Source organism: Periplaneta americana, chromosome 13, assembly GCF_040183065.1.
Source record: "Periplaneta americana isolate PAMFEO1 chromosome 13, P.americana_PAMFEO1_priV1, whole genome shotgun sequence".
Taxonomy (NCBI): Eukaryota; Metazoa; Arthropoda; class Insecta; order Blattodea; family Blattidae; genus Periplaneta; species Periplaneta americana.
This window is the reverse complement of record NC_091129.1, coordinates 11,615,091-11,632,155: the sequence shown is the minus strand read 5'-3', so window position 1 is coordinate 11,632,155 and position 17,065 is coordinate 11,615,091. Positions and strand designations below refer to the sequence as shown.

The 17,065-nt window shown below is 33.9% G+C and overlaps 1 protein-coding gene across 4 annotated transcripts in view; it reads right to left on the bottom strand.

The window, feature by feature from the left end:
* Mhcl (Myosin heavy chain-like) overlaps nucleotides 1–17,065 on the bottom strand; it is a 921,190-nt gene that overhangs the window by 102,614 nt on the left and 801,511 nt on the right. For all 4 annotated transcript variants that reach the window (XM_069842911.1, XM_069842912.1, XM_069842913.1 and 1 more), the window contains one exon: nucleotides 1,514–1,642. In XM_069842911.1, coding sequence (XP_069699012.1) covers nucleotides 1,514–1,642 — 129 coding nt within the window. The remainder of the gene's footprint in view (nucleotides 1–1,513; nucleotides 1,643–17,065) is intronic.

The following is a 17,065-nucleotide window of genomic DNA, read 5'->3' as shown; positions in this document are numbered from 1 at the left end:
ATCACTCTGTAGAAGTGCTGGAGAAACGGTTACGCGCTCGCCCCAGTGGGCCACGAGTTACCCGCCGTTTTCTCGCCTCACGTCATAATATTGTCTCTGTATTAAGGAAATTATAATTTTAAATTGTGAAATACATGAATTATGAATATAATTTCAACTAGTGGCTTGTGCAGCATTAGATGTGAAATAAAAATTTTCAGATTTATTTTCAATGAAAAATACCAGATATTTTGAAAATTATTTGCTTCCATAATAATGAAACATATTCTCTCTGAATAGTTTTTATGCCAAATACTTTTTCGTGAACCTATCCGCCTTCAGTTTTTGAGTTTCAACGCGAAAACGCAAGTAACAATGTCAGGACGATCAGTGGGTTTTTCATGTGGGAGTAAAGCAATAGCTATTTCAGGTCATTGTGAATTGTAGACGAAAGTTAAAAAACGTCAGGTTTGCTACGCTTTCGAACAATAGACATAGCATTTTGATATAGCTGTTGCATGTACAGCTTGAAATGTAGAAGGTAAAATCATTTTATCCTGCTAAGAAATCTTGCTGAAGTGATCGAGAAACTACAACATTTTGTGGGCCTCTTATCAGTAAGTAATACCTTCTTTCCTTAGGAACTGTAATTTTTGCGCTCTCTCGAGCCAATACTGAAGAGAATGACGCATATAAATATCTACACCACACCGCCATTAAGTATATGAAAAAGACCCAATCCCACTTGATTAATAACTATAAAAATATTTGAATTTTAATAACAATATTATTATCTTACGCAAGTTTAGTAGTTTTATATATTAACATCATGGCATTAACTATAATATTTCATTTCTAATGATAATAATGTCATGAGACCACCTCAAGTTTTGTAGAATTTAATATCCAATACACAACTGTACTCAGAAAATTACACATGGCAGAATCAGATCTGTAAATTATTTTTAGTGAGTCTTGAAGTTTTTAATAACAAATTCAATTTGAACTCTAAATATGTCGGCAATCCTACAGGTCATGGCCTTCGTGTAATAGCCTATTGTTTATTGTAGTGTGTATTTTGTTTTATTCTGAAAAGCCATTATTTCTCAACAATGACGACAGAAATTTTGGAAAATAGGAAAATGATGTAGGAAAATTGACATTTCACTGAAAACTACTATTTTTCTGAAAATCTTTGGATGCGAAGCTTCAAAATGACGGGTCACTGATTAAAATCCGTTCAGCCGTTTTCCCGTAATTTCCATTACCAGTTCAAATTATATATTATATAACTGCTGTAGTGTATAGGAAAATTATGAGCCAGTGCAGACTAATATAATTTTTTGACTACAAAAAAGAGTGAGAAATAAAACAAATTAAAAACGACCGTTTCGCGAAAATTGTACAGAAACAGAAGACACTTTCTCAGTATGGGGAACATTTTTTTTTAAATATAGCACGCAAATAGTAATCGAAAGAATTGATATTAATATGTTCTGAAAACCTGTTCTTATGATACTATACCAACATTTACCTTAAGTTTATTGAGTTTCCGTCGAGCGAGGTAACCACGACACCGGGCTTGAAGCCGGACCACATTATCTGTGAGTCTCTCATCTCTCTGCGCTTCCAACTGAGCTAGCACTCCGGATCGGAAGAAGATCTGCAACAAAACATCAAATCTTGTATTCTTTTATTACATTGCGAGATAAATTAAATTAAATTAATTAAAAAATGTCTTCATAAACCTATTGATTTTCCATCTCAAAATTTGTTTTTAGACTTTAATGTAACTTAACGTAAGACAAATTTATTACACTGTATTAATAAAATTCATACATAAAAATCGAAATAATTTTGAATTGTATTCTCATAGTTATGAAACAAAAGGTATGAATTCTTTAAGATTGTTTGAACCAAAATGCAACACTGTTACAGTATTTAATCATAGTAGTAATTTAGGCCCAAGAATATATAACAAATTTATATTTAAATATCCTAATCTTGTCAATTCTAATAGTTCTAGTATTGAATTTAAAAAGTTATGTATGGAGTTTATAAAAATTGAAAAATTGTAAATTTAAATTTATATACTATAATTGCATAGTAGGCATAACACAAATTGTATTGTATAATTATTAATTTCAATTCAGGAATCCGCCCCTGAGCACGAGTTCTACTCTTTCAGGGGCGAGCTAAAGTTTTTCTGTATATATTATATTTTATGTTTAGCAAAATAATAAATAAATGAATAAATAAATAAATAAATAAATAAATAAATAAATAAATAAATAAATAAATAAATAGCAGAAATGCATATAGAGTGTTAGTTGGGAGGCCGGAGGGAAAAAGACCTTTGGGGGCGGCCGAGACCTAGATGGGAAGATAATATTAAAATGGATTTGAGGGAGGTGGGATACGATGATAGAGACTGGATTAATCTTGCTCAGGATAGGGACCAATGGCGGGCTTATGTGAGGGCGGCAATGAACCTCCGGGTTCCTTAAAAGCCTGTAAGTAAGTAAGTAAGCGATATAAATATAAACACGTCTCTCGCTATAAATTGCTTATAGACAGTACACAAGTTTTCAATTCAATCAGCTCAGCTTTCTCAGTCCCTATGAATACAATCTGTAGTATTAATGTGTGCCCATTATCTCTGATTCATCTCACCAATTATCCAGCTTCATCATCCAATATTATCACCATTCTATCACTTTATCATCTGATCTTGCTGACAGAACATTATACCTCTTGAACGCAGCTTCGTACTTGAACAATTCCAGAATGGTGGTTCATTGCTAGAGAGCTGGGCTTATAAAGCAGGAGATCCGGGTTCAAATTCCACTCTACCCTTAATTTTTAACTAGAGCCCTGATTTTATGTAATATGAAAACAAGTGAACCTTCAATTATTAATATAGGTGTTCCCCAAGGTACAGTTCTAGGCCCTATTCTATTTTTAATATATATTAATGACTTATTAATTTTTTTAATTTTGGTTGGTTATTTAACGACGCTGTATCAACTACTAGGTTATTTAGCGTCAATGAGATTGGTGATAGCGAGATGATATTTGGCGAGATGAGGCCGAGGATTCGCCATAGATTAACTTGCATTCACATTACGGTTGGGGAAAACCTCGGAAAAAGCCCAACCAGGTAATCAGCCCATGCGGGGATCGAACCCGCGCCCGAACGCAACTTCAGACCGGCAGGCAAGCGCCTTAACCGACTGAGCCACGCCGGTGGCTTTAATGACTTATTAAAAATTGACTTACAACAATACAATGGTGTTCACTATTCTTATGCAGATGACACAGTTTTACTTTTTGGTTGAAAAACTTAGTATGATGCAAATAATAATTCAAATAATGGACTTAAATTAATAAAAAAAAATGGTTTGACATAAATTACCTTTCTATCAACGAAAATAAAACCATAATTATTCCATTCTCATTATCTGAAAGATGTAACAAACCGCCTACATCTATATTAAGAATTAAATTACATAATTATGATTGTTGTCTTATACAGTGTAAATGTCTGATTATTAAAGAGTCCTCTGAAGTTAAGTATTTAGGCATAATTTTAGAAAATAATTTAAAATGGAACCAACATATTAATTACCTTTGTAATAAATTACGTAAAATAGTATATTATTTTGTTTTATTGAGGAATTACTTGTGAATAAGTTTATTAGGCACAATATATTTAACTTTATTTCAATCGGTAATTATGTATGGAATTATAGTATGGGGTAGCTCATTTAAATCCAATTTTAATCCAATGTCTTCATAAACCTATTGATTTTCCATCTCAAAATTTGATTTTAGACTTTAATGTAGGCCTACTTAACGTAAGACAAATTTATTATATTGTATTAATGAAATTCATACATAAAAATCGAAATAATTTTGAATTGTATTCTCATAGTTATGAAACAAAAAGTATGGATTCTTTAAGATTGTTTGAACCAAAATGCAACACTGTTACAGTATTTAATCATAGTAGTAATTTAGGACCAAGAATATATAACAAATTTATATTTAAATATCCTAATCTTGTCAATTCGAATAGTTCTAGTATTAAATTTAAAAAGTTATGTATGGATTTTATAAAAACTGAAAACTTGTAAATTTAAATTTTTGTATACTATAATTGCATAGTAGACATAAGACAAATTGTATTGTATAATTATTAATTTCAATTCAGGAATCCGCCCCTGAGCACGAGTTCTACTCTTTCAGGGGCGAGCTAAAGTTTTTTTGTATATATTATATTTTATGTTTAGCAAGATAAATAAATAAATAAATAAATAAATAAGTAAGTAAATAAGTAAGTAAGTAAATAAGTAAGTAAGTAAATAAGTAAGTAAGTAAATAAGTAAGTAAGTAAATAAGTAAGTAAATAAGTAAGTAAGTAAATAAGAAAGTAAATAAGTAAGTAAATAAGTAAATAAATAAATAAATAATTAAATAAATAAATAATTAAATAAATAAATAAATAATTAAATAAATAATTAAATAAATAAATACATAAATAAATACATAAATAAATAAATACATAAATAAATAAATACATAAATAAATACATAAACACATAAATAAATACATAATACATAAATAAATAAATACATAAATAAATAAATAAATAAATACATAAATAAATAAATAGACAGACAGACAGATAAATAAATAAATAAATAAATAAATAAATAAATAAATAGCAGAAATGCATATAGAGTATTAGTTGGGAGGGCGGAGGGAAAAAGACCTTTGGGAAGGCCGAGACCTAGATGGGAAGATAATATTAAAATGGATTTGAGGGAGGTGGGACATGATTATAGAGACTGGATTAATCTTGTTCAGGATAGGGACCAATGGCGGGCTTATGTGAGGGCAGCAATGAACCTCCGGGTACCTTAAAAGCCTGTAAGTAAGTAAGTAAGTAAGTAAGTAAGTAAGTAAGTAAGTAAGTAAGTACGTAAGTAAGTAAGTAAGCGAGATAAATATAAACACGTTTCTCGCTATAAATTGCTTATAGACAGTACACAGGTTTTCTATCCAATCGGCTCAGCTTTCTCAGCCCTTATGAATACAATCTGTAGTATTAATGTGTGTCCATTATCTCCGATTCATGTCACCGATTATCCAGTTTCATCATCCAACATTATCACCATTCTATCAGTTTATCATCTGATCTTACTGACAGAACATTAAACCACTTGAACATAGCTTCACACTCGACTAATTCCGCCATGGTGGTTCATTGCTAGAGAGCTGGGCTTATAAACCAGGAGATCCGGGTTCAAATCCCACTCTACCCTTAATTTTTAACTACAGCCCTGATTTTATGTAATATGAAAATAAGAAATATGTAGCTAAAAATCTAAGCTTTATTAGATGTATTTTTGCACAATGATAAAAATTACAGAAGCACATGTGATTCAACCTCATTCAATTATTGTTTGGAGGCACAGTTAATAATTAAATATTTTTCCATATTTTCTGCGGTCACTGATTGTCTCGTCAGCGGCAAATCATACGTAGGAATCGCCAAGTTAAACTCTAATCGTTTCCATTGTGTCAGTATAGCTGGAGTTCAAATGATTTTTCCGGAAAGCTGATTCATCCCGAATACTGAAGTTGCAGTATTTGCGTAGGAATGCTTGAAACTTTGACACTCCAAGTTTATACCACGGTATGTTTGCAGCAACCACTGCATACACAAATCTTTATTAAATTCACTGGTAGTAGACTAAGAATGTTTCAGCACCACTTGTGTAGGAAGAACTTGTTTTTTCGACGGAACACGTTTTTTATTTGTGACATGAAGTTTAGTTTTTAAATGCGTTTGTCACACACTTTACACAGTACGATTTTGCCGTCACTAGTAAAGGCATCGTCAATTGAAATCCAATCTTTTAACTTGGATGTGACTGGCGCCATAGCAGTAGACAAGCTATATCACCTGATGTCAGAATAAGCTTCTCACGAAAACTCAAAGTAGTACTATTTTCTTTCAGAGCAACTGATTTGGGATGTTTGTGCCAAAGGGTAATTTTTACTCTTCTCTTAACTGGAGTAGCAGTACAATGACCCACCCTTCGCATTGGTATTTCTTCCTACTTTACCGTTACTTCTTAAGGGATACACAAAATGTTAGCATGGCAAAGGGATGTCATTTTTTTTTACAGAATACGTTATTATTTTCAATTATTAAATTATTTTTATGTATTAGAGACGAAGGCACAAGCTTTATAAACAATTTAAAAACATATAATTTATGAGATAAGTCGAGGGAAAATTGGTGTAAAAAATGTTTATTCTTTCAAAATATGCAATATTATTATAAGGGGTAAATAATGTGAAGTAAATTGTGGTAACTTTTCAACAGGTCGAGGAACTAGTGCAACTTTCCACTTTCATTTCAAATGACTAGTGTTCCGTCTACCTACAATATTTATATAACATTATATGTCTTGTAAAAAATATTGCTAACAAATAGACCAACACTCACTTCAAATAAAATTAATTAGTAATACAAAGCTAGCCTGACCGGTAAAAAAAAGTATCTCAATTGACAGGCCGGTTTTGAATTTAATTTGTATCTACAAAGAACATTTAGAGTTCCAGAACTTCTACACTAGTCTATGTTTTGGTCTCGATTCTATATAATATAAAAGTAAAACTTTAGGCCTACTGAACAATGTATAATAACACTGAGTACATAAGAAGGTCACCATCATCTTCTTCTCGGCCTAAAACACTGATAATATTTGGAGCAACACCATTCTTTCAGTACTATTCACAAAGTATAACAAACTTAAGAACATTGTTGTGTAAGACGTTCCTAAGAACACAATATACGATCACAATTCATTTTGAAACATTGTTGTGTAAAACGTAACATTGTTGTGTAAAACGTAACATTGTTGTGTAAAATGTTCGTAAGAACACATTATGCGATCACAATTAATTTTGAAACATTGTTGTGTAAAACGTAACATTGTTGTGTAAAACGTAACATTGTTGTGTAAAATGTTCGTAAGAACACATTATGCGATCACAACATCGTTGTGCAGACAGTTCAATAAGAACACATTATGTGATCAAAATGCGTTTTTGAAATTTTAACTCGTTCATAAACATGAGTTCTAGCCGATCAATAAATTTGTAGTAGGGCTATATAGATCAGCGGTGACCAAAACTCGAGCTGCAATGATTACATGCGACAGACAGCCTATTAAGAAAGAAGACGGAGGAAAGGTAGTTGGCATGAAAGCTACAACCAGTGGTGGTTCCTGTACTAACACCTTGATCCATCCCGCGGATAAAAAATCTCAAGCTTTGCTGTATCAGTAATGTCACTGCTGTCATCAAGAGCCAGTGAATAATATACGAGTTTTTTTGCTTTTTTTTTTTTTTTTTAAACTTCCTCTTGCATATATTAATCAGAAATTTTCAAAATTCTTTTCTCGACACTTGGTCGAGAAATTCGTAGTTTTTCAAAATTAAAAACTTCTTATGGACAAGTTATTTAAGCTATTTTAATCATTATTCTTTTGAGAAATTCTGTTCTATTAAAAGGCTTTAGAGTACGAGATATTTCAAACCTCATTAGGTAGCTGACTTCCTTACATTTATTTATCTCGTCTTTCTCTTCCTGGCTATGATTCAAGACATGTCAATTCCTGGCGTTTAACAGTTCGTTGGCACATAATATTGAATCAGTATTATTCAGCGTGGCAATTAATATTTCTGTATACTCCTAATTGAAGCGTTGAACAAAGTAAGCATATTACATTTTGTCCGACAGAACAACAAAAAAGTTTTCCTTCTCATTCTACACGAAACACAACGTTAATCAATTCAGAAACTCATAACAAATGTTCAAAATGTTCTCCTCTTGCTTCCACACACACATACACTCGTCAGAATTAATTAAAGTTGCAACACTTACTACCAAGCTGACAACATATAACAGACGTTTCATTATGTTCTTTCATTAATAACTAAAAAACTAAGGATTTTCGGACACATGTTTATATGAACTTTTTTTCTTGTTTTGGTGTGAGGAACATGCCCCCAAGGTTTGTCAAAGTATTTGTGCGAGATCGTGCGTATTTGCTTGTTTTCCGCACAGAACCAATACGCGGTAAGTGTGAAATACCACATTCAGTATTCCCAACGTAACACACATAACAATTTCCCTCTTCTTACCGCTTAAGCGCGACATTCATTTTACTGCTTTAGGCTTTTAACATATTATTTTTAGAGACGTTTAACATAGTAATGATTATAAATTGGAAACTTACCACTGCAATTTCACCTAAATTGCAATGTTAATTATTGTTTTTAAATATTTGCAAAAATTAAGTAAAGTCTACTACTCCACGAAACTTACTGCATTCCTGATACAAGTAAAACCGTAAAAAAATCAACGAGATTCCAGATGCCGATGTTATTACTGCAATATGTTATATAAATAATATTGTTAAAATATTAAAATGAAAAATAAATCATTACATAACCTTACCGTTTGTTTTAAGTTCGCATTTATAGACTGGGGGGGGGGGGAAGACAGACGTATATCACGGCCTGCTGGAGTACAGTAAACACAGAAAACATTTTACAGCAACAATGTTGAAGAAAGATATTTTGGTGTTCCGAAGTTGGCGTCATTAAACAGAAACCAAGATGGAGATTTCATTGCAACTAATTAGAAATTCGTCTTTCAGGCATGTAATAAACGATCTTCGCACAAAATAATGTACGATACAGAGCGGTATGTTTGTTTTCATGTTCTCTGAAATTAAAAAAGCTCAACTACGTTTCGCTTTTTCAATCTTTTCCTCGAACATGAAAACGTCAACATACCGCTCCTGTAACGTATATTACTATTCTGAAACATCCTGTATAAAGTAACAGGAAGACGAAACCTTGGACGACCGAAGAAAAGATGGAAAGAGTCTTCAGCTATATTATAGCCTGGAGCAGGAGATACTCCACGAAATGATGATGATGACGATGATGATGAAAAACATAGACATCTAATTAATTAAAAGAAATAAATCTCGTAGTAATCATACCTCTAATTCAGTCCTGTAGCGGCAACTGGAGACCTGTCGACCAGTGTTGGCACGCACAACTCCTATTCCTCCAATTTCTGAGGCTCCTAACACCGACACTTGTTCTGTCGCCACACCAATGTCAGTGTACTGCACTCCCGCACTCTCACCCCCATTTTGCTTCAACACTACTTGATTGTTATTGATTTCCTTTTCAGTCTTTGTTGTTTTCCCAGACGGTTTGTTACAATTCACAACTTTAAACCATTCCTCTTCCTTGACTGATCTTCTGCACAAAATGATTTCACTATTGGTTCTAGAAACTGCAGAGCCCGAAACAACTGGTTGATCCCTATCTACAGCGTCTTCTAAATTCAGTAGACTGCATGGTGCCGACTTCAGTCTTACAACTTCAGACTTCTTGAAGACTTCATAGGTATTCAGTTTGCCTGGTTTGGGTTGCCTGCTGCGACGTACGCCTTTCTCTTCAATTTTATTTATATCGAGCAGATTGTTAATGCTTTTACTGCTGAAGCTACGAGAACTTGAGTCACTGTTGCTGGTGACAGAACTTATGCTGTCGCATTCTTTTTCCAGAGCTTCATACTTCTTGAACAGTTCGTCCCAACTCTGTTTAAGATTTCTGGTAATTCTTTTCTTTTGCTCTGCTTCTCGCTGAATCTCTTTTCTTCGTTTCTCTGCTGCAATTCCATCCTCGTACAAACTCACGAGGCAGTCTACACTGCGTAGACCGGTCGGAGCTGGACGGAGTTTAGGTATTCTGCTCGGTTTAGTGTTCGTCAACGCTGGCGGTGACGACTGAAGACTTTTTAACTTAATCTTTGGATGCAGACATAACCGATTCAATGGCAAGGGGAATTTCCCGTTTGATTTACCATTAACACTGGATTTGACAGGCCCAGCATTCAATTGCGATTCTTTAGCACTGGTAAGTTTTCCCTCTTTACACAATAACTTCGTTCTGAGAGCTGCTGGCAAAGGAGGAACCGGCGGTGGGATGTCACAGCTCTTCTCAATCTTCGAAGTGATATTCACTGTAACCTTGGTTCCTGATGGTTGTTTGTTTCGAGAAGATTTGTCTTTAATCTCTTGCCAAACAAGACATTTACCATTAATGTCTTTCATTTTTGTTGGTGACAATGGAGGTTTTAAACTTCCATTACCAGAAACACTACCGCAATTAATGGCAATGACAGTGGAGGACAGAGATTCGTCGTCGGTAACAGGTTTCTCTTTTGGAAATTCTGTAGTAGCGGCGATCTGAATTTCTTCGTGGCTTCCGGCGGTATTGACTGCAATTATAGTTGATAAATTGCTGCTGGAACCGTTTACACTTCCACCACTCGAGGTCGATACACGGGGAAGAAAAAGTTGTTTGTCCACTTGGTTTTTTTCGTTCGTATGAGTCATTGCCGACAGAGAGTTTGATCTTGAAATTGTCGGTAACTTTTCTGCAATGCATTGTTCCCGTTTATAAGATCCGTTTTTCAATATCTGCCCAAGAGACACATGTGCAGGAGCGCCTCTCTTCAGGCCATTGGTGTCGTTCTTCTGAGGCGAGCCGTTCCTGCTGGAAACCTGATCTTTACTGCGTTTTCCTGGAGACAGATTTCTTGCCGGTGGGTGACAGGATACTTTTATTTTATTGTCCTTCATTGCCACAGCCACAACCCGAGGAGCATGTTCACTCCTGTCACAGGAATCGTCACTGCTACTGTTGCCGCTAGTTGAACTTTTTCTATTACAACTACCATTGCTATTTTTACCTTTTCCTGCGTCGTTTGTTGTCAGAGGTCCACCATTAGTCGTCTTATTTTTGGCTGGTGATAACTTCGACATTGATCGGTTGTGATTTGTGTAAAGTTTATGCACACTGCTCACGCTAGTTTGTTTTGACCAGTCGGGAGAAGGCATGGTGGCTCGAGATGAATTCCCAGTAGTGAAGAGAAGTAAAAGCAAACCTAGTACCAGCACTAGGAATATGATTGTTAGTAATGGAATCCAGATTAAAGATTGTGTTAGTAACAACTGCTGAAATATAAGCATGTAGTCACGGCCAATCAGTCTTCTGCTGGCAGTCCACAAAATTATGACGAATCATTATTGTGGGAGGAACATCGATTTCACTGTTCCCATTTGCAAATTTTGGAAATAATACGCACACACGTAACATTCGCATAATTGCGTATAATTATCCGTTCGTAGACTTTTCTTTATAATAATTTTAAAAGTATCAACTGTAACACACCACTAGTCATCTTAAAAGAGCTGTGAATCGCATAGCAACCAGCAATGCGAAAACAAATAGTCATTGAAACACCAATAACCATACTCTTCACGTATGTGCAGGATAAATATAGGCCTATAATTTATTTAGAAATCAAGACATCATATTAAATCCGTATGCAAATATTCATTAAATTTGTAATCCATTACACACAAAAAATCCACGAACTCAACATGTAACTAAGCTGGAAATATATTTTGTGCGAGATCGTGCGAATTTGCTTGGTTTCCGCACAAAACCAATCCGCGGAAAGTCTAAAATTCCACATTCAGTATTCCCAACCTAACACACATAACAATTTCCTTCTTCTTACCGCTTGAGTGACATATTGATTTTACTGCTTTAGGCTTTTAACATATTATTTTTAGAGACGTTCAATATAGTAATAATTATAAATTGGAAACTTACCACTGCAATTTCACCTATATTGCACTGTTAATTATTGTTTTTAAATATTTGCAAAAATTAAGTAAACTCTACAACTCCACTAAAGTTACTGCATTCGTGATGCAAGTAACATTAAGGAAGCCGTGAAAAAATCAACAAGATTCCAGACTCATCATATACTGAGGGAAAAAAAAAGGACAAACGTATATCACGGCCTGCTGGAGTATAGTAAACACAGAAAACATTTTAAAGCAACAATGTTGAAGATAGATATTTTTGTTTTGCAAATTCGCCGTCATTGAACAGAAACCAAGATGAAGATTTCATTGCAACTAATTAGAAATTCCTCTTTCAGGTATGTAATAAACGATCTTCGCACAAAATAATGTACGATATACGAGCGGTATGTTTTCTTTCAATTCTCGGAAATTAAAAAAGCTCAACTATGTTTCGCTTTTTCAAACTTTTCCTCGAACATGAAAACTTCAACATACCGCTCTTGTAATGCATATTACTATTATATGTCAATTAACTTGCAGCATTACTGGTGCATAACGTGCTAAACCACGACAAATCTGATCCGTCTTGATAGCTTCTGCTACGGCTTTGAAATTTGTACGTTCAATTAATAATAGTTACGTGTATGTAATCTAGTTCATTTTTCAGAAGAGAAAACGCACTTTCAAAATTACGCAAAAATTCATGGCGATACGTTGCACATCTTATTTCTCGCACTTCGAGGCGATAAAATGATCACAAATTTAATAATTTCAATAAATCTCGCAATTCTTTTCTAGAGAGTTTTAATATAACTGGCACACGGTATCTTCAGTGTACGATTTAAGTGAAGACTATCAGTGTATGCTTTTATATCACCACTACGAGTACAATATTTCAGATCTTCAATGTTCACACGTTTTAGAATACTCTTTGATTAAACAAAAACACAGTCTCACTTATAACAGCGGCTATTGCAGTAGTTGTTGATTTTCAATGATTTCACACACACATTGGGCCTTGACAATGCCACTCGATGTTGCAGCAGCGTATGAATCTGAAGGTGAGGGACCGGCCCGGACCGGTAACTGGCAACATGCATGCGGCAGGTTGAAGAGCTGACAGTGAACTGACTCCTTCCTCCACTGCAATGTCCTGCCCTCGGGGAGAACAACTCCTCCTCGCTGGGCTGGACTGGACATGGCAAGCAGGGGTGCCCACAGCTGGCTGTGCTACTTTCATCTACTTCATTTACATGTATCACCTATCAAAGGAGTCTCGTTACTTTTCTTTTCCTGGGAAAGCAGTGTGAGCTGGCAAGCTCGTGCTCAAGGCTACGGCTTTCACGAATATCTATGCTGCGTTGGACAACACAACAACACCAAATCAAATTAAAAATCCCGATTAACCTCTGACAGTACCGTATATAGAATGTACGCAAGGATGCGCAAAACGGTTTATTTAGTACTAGCCGTACCCGTGCGCTCCGCTGCACCTGTTAGAAATAAATATAAAGTAATTACATAATTAAAATAGGACGTTTGATCCAGGGAACATTCGTGTTTGATAGAAGGATAAATCGTTTAATATGTTACTTAATTTAAACTGCATTTAAATAATTAAAATGCGGTCATTTTGGTCCAGAGAGCAATCATTTGTTGCAATGACAATACATTTAACATGTTTCTTAGTTGTTATTACATGCAACCATACTTTAATGAAGATTGACATATCATTTAGTTTTAATGTGTATACTTTATATTACTTGCTATATGTTTCAGAAGTTACTGTAATAACACTGTAGAATTATGTCCATGTAGAGAAACTACACTTTTCAATGGTGAAATAATAATTAAACAATTAATTAGCTTCCGATATTACTTCATACAAACACAGAAACATTCTGTTAGGCTATGTTTAATAGCTTTCGATTGTTGTTGTCCAAGGCCCCTTATAGACGAAGTCATTTGTTTTTATTTCAGTACAGCGCCTCAGATGGCGTTGTAATTGTAATTTTGAAACTCATTTATCTCATTAAATATCAGTCCTATCAAAATTTTGTATAGAATAAAATTTATCGGAAATTATTTTTAAAGGAACTTTTGTTATGTAATATTTTTCATACAAATCAATAATAAGCGAGATATTTCGATTTATTTAATTCAGGCCCCCTTATAACCACCTTTTTAAATGAAGTATTTGAATGTCATACAGCCTAAAATCTAAGTTACAACGAACTTAATTTATATTGCAATTTTCATATAAAACGGTTGAGCCATTATCGCGTGAAAATGTAACAAACATCCAGACAGACAGACAGACAGACATACAAACAAAAATTTCAAAAAAGCGATTTTCGGTTTCAGGATGGTTAATTATACATGTTAACACAAATTATTTTTTGAAAATCGAAAATTACCCGAAAAATATTGGCTACAGATTTATTATTAGTATAGATTTAGTATTTACTGCTACATAAAATACAAAATAAATAAGTTAGCACACACCCGTTTGGGCAAGCTCATGTTCGGGGGCGGTTCTTATAAATAACTACTGTATTTTGTACTAAAGAACATAGATTCCATAAAATTACAAAACCAATACAATTGCTACAAAATAGAGATAATTACGAAGACCATTTCGTTTATATGACGTCATCCCACTTTCGACCAATGAAGTGTAACGAAATTTTGAATTCCCACCAATCACAGTCATACATGGCGATGACTTTTGCAGCTCGATTTATCACTTTATCAATTTATCGCATGGTCGTTCTTTTGTTTAGTCAGTGTCGCCAACTGTTTCCACGTAAATCGATGAGCACGAAACCATTGTATTAAAATAATAAAATTGCGAAATCCTTCTTCCACATCTACATCTTCATATCCTAATTCCATGTCCATTGTATCTAAAGAAAATGACATTCTTCATAACAATTCCTTTAATGTATTAATCAGGTTATTATTTTGCAATTATATTACAAAATGTTTAAATTAAATTATGATTTCAGCAGATAATGAAAATGTATTTCTGTTACAATAACAAGAGAAAAGCGCATTACATGTACCTAATTAACATTGTTAAACCTGTATTTCGCTTTTCTCAATTGGCATTACTAAATAACGTCCAATTTCTTTATTGCAGTAATCGATATTCATCTATTTTAACTTCACAATATCTGAATAGGTTAACCAGCGAATAGGGATTATAAAGAATGGACATTGAGCGAATTTTCCTGTGTTTTGCTTCTCTGTGCTCCAGCGGCTAGTTCCACTTTCAAGCGCTAGAGGTAGTGTAATCGAGCATACGCTAAGATAATAATTGAGAACAGAGTTAAGGCACAGGATCCAAACATCACCTACCTTATTGCATAATCCAGTAACGCTTTGCTTCAAATAAATTCAAGTTAACAGCTTTTCCTTATTTCTCAGTGACAAACTAGTTGTAATAATATATTATTTTTTATATTCCAGATATAATACATTATATTATAAAATAATATAATACATTATAAAATTAAGTATCGAATTCGTTTAATATTTGTATAATAATATAATATAGGTATATGGTTTTACTTCTCGTAAGAGTTTTGTTTTTTCCATTTTCAGTGTTATCAAATCATTACATATTTTAATTGTTGTTGGGGTCAACGTCTCAACTGTCATTATAAAGGAACTCTAGAGTCTAGACATTGCAGTTAATGAAGGATTTATTATTTTATGGATCGAATTTATTTTATTTGAGTACATAATGTACCTAAATGTATTAATTGTATGTGTTATATTTCCGCTGTGTCGATTGCTAGCTGGTGTGATGTCAGCGCCAACTCTAGGGAGAAAGCAGAATCTGACGCTTTAGCTGGCTTGAAGGTCATTGAAATCAGTCCGGCTACATCAAAGGACCGACGCGAAGTGTCCATTCTTTATAATCCCTATTCGCTGGGTTAACTATTCATAAATATACAATTTATTTTTAGAACTGTCATATATTCACAGTCCTACTGTTAAATATCTAGGGTGTATATGGACGAGACCCTCAAGTGGAATGTCCAAGTCACACACACATGCAAGACCGTCTTCTCCATCCTTCATTCATTAAATCGACTGAAAAATTTTCTACCCTTCCAATTAAAAATAATTCTCATACAAACATTGGTGCCGCCACATTCTACTAACAGATTTAAAGTCTAACTTAGCCCAAAGATTGCAGCGCGTTCATGATGCCTGATGACGTTTCATTTGCAACATCCGCAAATACGACCACATTACATCTTCCCTTGAAACGCTCCAATGGGTACGATTATAGGACCGAAGATATATCCATTCACTAATTTTCCTATATCCCATCATCATTACTTCTTCGCATAACTATCTCTCGGTGCGTTTTAATTTCTTGTCCTCTTATCACAGCCTGGGTACTCGTTCTAAAAATGACCCTTTATTATCTATGCCTTGCCATAAAACAGCTTAATATTCTTCCTCTTTCACAGTATCAGCAATTCGTTTCTGGAACTCCCTACCCAGCTCCCTCAGGAACTGTCGAACGATATTGCAATTTAAAAGTAAATTGTTCAAACACGTGACCAGTATTCATGTTTAATTGAGGACAGTTTTTGCAAAACTTGCTAACTGAAAAAACTAAATTTTACAGGAGAGACAAAACACTATAGTAAGCAAGTTTTTCTGTATCTCTTACTTATAGGAGAAAGCAAGTTTTGAAAAAACGATCACACTTTGACACACTACAATGAAGAGAAATAACCCAATTTTACTAAGACGCCTTGAACATCATGTAGAGGCCTGCCTTATGTTAACGAATCCATCAGAATCTCAATTTTGCAAATTTTGCAGTTAGCAAGTTTTGCAAAAACGGTCCTCAATTCTCCTTTGTGTGTGTGTGTGTGTGTGTGTGTGTGTGTGTATATATATATATATATATATATATATATATATATATATATATATGTGTAATTTTCCTCAGTGTTGTATAGTTGTAATTTACTTTGAATTTGTTATTCTTGTAATTTGTAATATTGGTTCACTTACCGCTTGCATAATCATTGAGTGTAACTTCTAGCCTTATATTATTTTGTAATTATTATTTAGTATGTTTGCATTAATTTACTCAACTTGTGCTTGTATGACTGTATACATTTTTTATTAGTGTTCTTTAAATATTAGTAAAATTGTATCAGCTTCTTTTGTTTCCGGCTAAAGTGAAAGAGAAGGCGTGATGGCCTTAATTTCGCCAGAATAAATAAATTATTATTATTATTATTATTATTATTATTATTATTATTTAATATTATCCTCCCATCTACGTC